Source organism: Arachis ipaensis, chromosome B5 (genome assembly GCF_059453495.1).
Source record: "Arachis ipaensis isolate K30076 ecotype BB chromosome B5, ASM5945349v1, whole genome shotgun sequence".
Lineage (NCBI taxonomy): Eukaryota > Viridiplantae > Streptophyta > Magnoliopsida > Fabales > Fabaceae > Arachis > Arachis ipaensis.
The window spans coordinates 153,082,852-153,087,754 of record NC_142440.1 but is presented as its reverse complement, the minus strand read 5'-3'; the positions used below and the strand labels follow the sequence as shown (position 1 = coordinate 153,087,754).

The following is a 4,903-nucleotide window of genomic DNA, read 5'->3' as shown; positions in this document are numbered from 1 at the left end:
ATGAGTGGTTTCATAACATGGTATCAGAGTTTTATGTTCAAAAGGTTAAGAGTTCGATCCTTGGTGAATCCCAAAAGTAAAAAAATAGCATAAGGTAAATAAAGAAAAAAGAAGACTTATACAAAATCAAACAAACCCAAAATAGAGGCTCTTGTTTGAAAGAGAGTGTTAAAAATATAATTATTAATGTTGTCTTTTTCTATCAGTTTAAACTTTTAAAATGAGTGGTTTTATAACAATACAAAAAAAAAGATAATCTAAAAAATTTATTGATTTGAATGACTATAAAATTATAAAATAAATTCTAATAATACAAGAGAGGATCGAGAAAGGATATAAAGAATCATATTAAATTATTGAATGTTTGTGATATTATAGAATCAACAAAAGAAAGAAAAAAAATAAATCTTAAGAATTGTATTAAGTTGAATGATTGTGATATTATAGGATCAATAGAAGAGAGAAAAAGAAACTAAAGAATAGGGTTGGCCATGGGAGTGAGACGAGATGAGTTGAGTTAGGTCAAGCTTAAATTCGGCTCACGAAAATTGAGTTTGGCTCACGGCTTGACTCATTAACAATCGAGCCTATTTTTTAAGCTCAAACTCAACTCACCGAAAGTTCACGAACTGGCTCAAATAATATGAACATAATCTATAATTTTACATCAATAAATTATAATTTATATATTTAAAAAGATCAATTTTATATATTCTCTATCTATCAATAAATTATAAATTTTTTATTTATGTCTTACATTAAAATTATATATAAAAAATAAACATAAAATTCTAAATAATTAAGATCACTTATTTATTTATATATATCTATATTATTAAAAATATAGATTAAATGCATACATATATATAATCGAGCCAGTTCACAAGCTAATGAGCTGAACTTATTCAAACTCAAACTCGACTCATTTAATTTATGAGCTCAATTCAAAACTCAAACTCAGCTCACCAGCTCACGAGTTTAGCTTATCGAGCTATTAACGAGTCGAGCTCAAGCTGACTCATGAGATGACTTAACTCACTTCCAGCCCTAAGTGCTAGTTAGTGTATTTCACGGAATAATACATAAAAATATATGAAATTTTTTATTAAATAAAATTAAATAAAAAATATATATAATAATTATCATTATAAATATTTTACAAAGTTATACTTAATTAAAATCAGAATTTAACAAACTTTAGTGTTAAAAATATTAAAAATAATTAATATTTATCTTAACTAATTTAGACGATTAGTTGAGTGATCATCTCACTTATCTATTTGAAAAAGTATTAAGGATTCGAATCCCATGGTGTGTATGTAACAACTCATTAACTAACCACAGACCCACGTGTTGAGTTGAAAAATACGATAGAAAAAATAGTATTTATCTTTAAAGTAGAACAATTTCTCATTACATAGCAATACTTATATGAAAATTTGTCTTTATTAAAATTAATAAATTTACTCGTAACTTTATTTATTGGTTGTCAACGTTGCTATTCATTAAAATTTCACATTTTATGACATGAATTCCAAATTCTAAACTTATAGACTTCTTCCATTACAAAATAAAGCTATTAAATTGATTAATATTCTTTGATAATATTACCAAATCACTATCGTTGAGTATTAATTTGTGTGAAGAGAAAGTATAATAAATTTTATTATTCAATATATAATTTATTCTTTTAGAAAATTATTTATTATCTCCTAGATAGGTAAATACATTTTATTCGAATTTTTACACCAATTATTATTACTCGCCCTTATAATGAAAACATCTAGGAGCACCCGTGCCCGTAACCCTACATAGACCGTCATTGTGGATGTCCCAAGTACACTGGTCGCATACACCACCATCACGGTCAGCATCATAAATATCAAAGCGATGTACTCCTCCCCCCTCATACCAATTAAAGCTACAGAAGAACAAAGCTGTGTTAATAATCCCTGGACTGAAATAGAAAGTCCAACTTTGACCAGCTGGAACGACTTTGAACCCTAAATCGTGAGTTCTATCCTTGCAATGAATACCAAGCTGCTGCATATCCGGCAGTTTGTTTTGCATTGTCACATGAACCGTATAACGTTGAGGAAAATCAACTTCACCATCAATCATACTGACATTGAGATTGAAAGAAACAAGTATGAGCATTATTACAACCTTAGAGAGTGATTTTGATGAGATCGTCATCTTTAATGTGCACTATGTTGATGAATTTTGATTATGAGATTAATCATTTGTATATATAGAAGAAGCTAAGGTTTTTTTTTTTTTTTTTTTTTATTAAATACTGCCTTGGTATCGTTGACCGTCAATTATGTCGTTATTTAATTTAAAATTATTATTTCTATATTAAAATTAGTCATTAATTATATAAAAGTAGCCACTGTATATTTATATATAAATATAAGTAAATATTATTATTTTTTGGCTCTTATCTTATGATAGGATATAGACAACAAATTATTAAATACTTTTACGAAATAACTTATCTTCTGTATGTGATATGATCATGCGTCAGTGACACAAATAAATTTAATGATCGTAATCTAATAGAATGAATGATAATATAATACAAAAGAGGAAGAGAATATGAAGAATTTATTGATTTAATTTGAATGAGTGTAAAACTATAGAATGAATTTTAATAATATAAGAGAGAAAAATGATATAAAGAATCATATTGAATTGAATGCTTGTGATATTAATATATTATAGAATCAACAAAAGAAAGAAAAAAAATTAAATATTAAGAATTGCATTAAGTTGAATGACTGTAATATTATAGGATAATTTAAAAAGAGGAAAAGAAATTCAAGAATTAGTGCTCAATACTCTATGTTTTTGTGCACATAAAGTTTTTTATTAAAAAAAATTAAACGAAAAATATATATAAAATCCTACATTATTGTGTATATGTAAAAAGTTTTTTCTAATAGCACTTTAATTTTATTGTGATGATTGAATAAGTATAATTTGATACATTTATTCATTTAAAATTAATTTTGTCAATTATTGTAGTTTAAAATATGTATATTTTTATTTTCGGATAACTATATTTTGAAATGGAAGGAATAAGATTGGAAGATTTTGTGATAATTAATTAAATAAGAGAATAATTATTTTTATTTTTAGTGAGAAATATTATGAGGCCAAAATTTTTTTTTTATCAATATTAGCCATTCATCATTTTATTTTTATATTATTAGAAATATAATTTATGATTTATTAGTATTTAAAATTTAGAATTTAAAGCTTAGGATATAAATGTTGATCGAATATTAATAAAAGATGGTAAATTTTATTAGTCATATATGTAATATTGCTCATTTTCAATGTATATAAAACAAAATTAAGAAACTATAAGTGACAAACTAAAAGAAACATAAATAATACGGTTTTGTTAGGTAGACAATGACTTTTGTAAATAATGTGAACAATGGACTTAAAATTGGTCCAACAAGATAAAAACACACTATATATATATATATATATATATACCTTTACGAAAATCACAAGCGGAAAAGGAAAGTTATCGTATGCATAACTGGATTGTTCACTAAAATCATTGTCTACCTATATTTTTTTAAAATAATATTATTCTATATTTTTTTATTGGTGAAATCACTTTTTCAGTCTCTCTATAATTTTATTAAATTTGTAATTAAATTTTTATAATTTAAAAATTTTTATTAGCTTTTTATATTATTTTAAATTTTAGAATTAAATTTTTTTTACTTGCAAAAATTGTTGGAGCTAACATAATATTTTTTTAAAGACTAACTCTCTAAACCTAAATGTCAATTTCTCATTTTTAAAATATTCTATCAACTTTACGATTTTGATAACAAAATGACTTAATTATAAAATTTAAAACGGTGTAGACACATGAGTAGTGAATCCTATATGTTGTGATTATTATTAATGCTGTGTGTAATACTCTAACTTTTAGCACGTCATGATCATACTAAAAGTAAGGACTTATTAACCTGTTTTCCTTATTTACTATTTAATATTGAGCCTTTAATTCGATCTCGTATTTCAGTTTTATAGAAAATGCCGGAAAAATTTGTTTTTGTTTTTAAAATCATAAATAAAAAAATCATCAAGTAATAATAATCACATAATTATTAATAATAATAAATATTATACAAAAGAATTCAAATAAAACTTAGATACAATTCTTATTCCTCTCTATAAAATAAAATCTTAAATAACAAAGGCGAGAGAATTCTATGAAAGCAACTCAACACATAAACTTAACTCAAATAAGACTAATAATCACCCGCCGCTTCAAACTGAGTCTTCGAACCTGTGGCACTGAAAGAGTGAAAGATTTTGGGGGTGAGAACAAACCACACGTTCTCATAGGGAATGAGAATGTCATAAAAGTAACGAATAAAATGCAAATAATTAACTTACCTAAGGAATCTATGTTTTTATCAAACTTTTGAAAAATACTTTTAGTTTTACTTTAACTAATTAATTACCTCTTTTAAAATCTTTAATCTCCCAACATATTTTAAATATAAAACTAGTCATATTAACCATCTCTCATCCACATAATTAATTCTCAATCAAAACGTCCATTCTTAATCCAATGGGAATGTTAGAAACTATTTCTTGAGGTTACTCAATTATGTATCTTGAATTCTGTTGGAGTCATGTGACTTATTCTTCCCTAACCTATTTTAAAGTTCTTGTGTCTTTTCTTTTAAAAAGTGATTTAATTTTTCTAACCCTATTCCTCTGTTCATATGCGTTCTTATTTGATCCTAATTGCATATGCCTGTTTAAAATTTTTGGTAAATCTGTCTTTCTCTTTTTAAGCTCTTCTTCTTGAATTCATTTGCTCCTTGATGGAATTTTGAACTTGCTTGATGTCTCAAAAAGGTCC

The 4,903-nt window shown here is 25.1% G+C and overlaps 1 protein-coding gene across 1 annotated transcript; it reads right to left on the bottom strand.

Annotated features, from left to right (window-relative positions):
- Positions 1-1,758: 1,758 nt before the first annotated feature.
- LOC110271652 (S-protein homolog 5-like) lies at positions 1,759-2,196 on the bottom strand. The gene has a single exon (XM_021122683.2). The coding sequence runs from the start codon at positions 2,194-2,196 to the stop codon at positions 1,759-1,761; it is 438 nt and encodes a 145-aa protein (XP_020978342.1).
- Positions 2,197-4,903: the final 2,707 nt, after the last annotated feature.

Bases quoted from the DNA above. Each gene is read 5' to 3' on its own strand.
- LOC110271652 (XM_021122683.2), bottom strand. From the start codon at position 2,196: ATGACGATCTCATCAAAATCACTCTCTAAGGTTGTAATAATGCTCATA.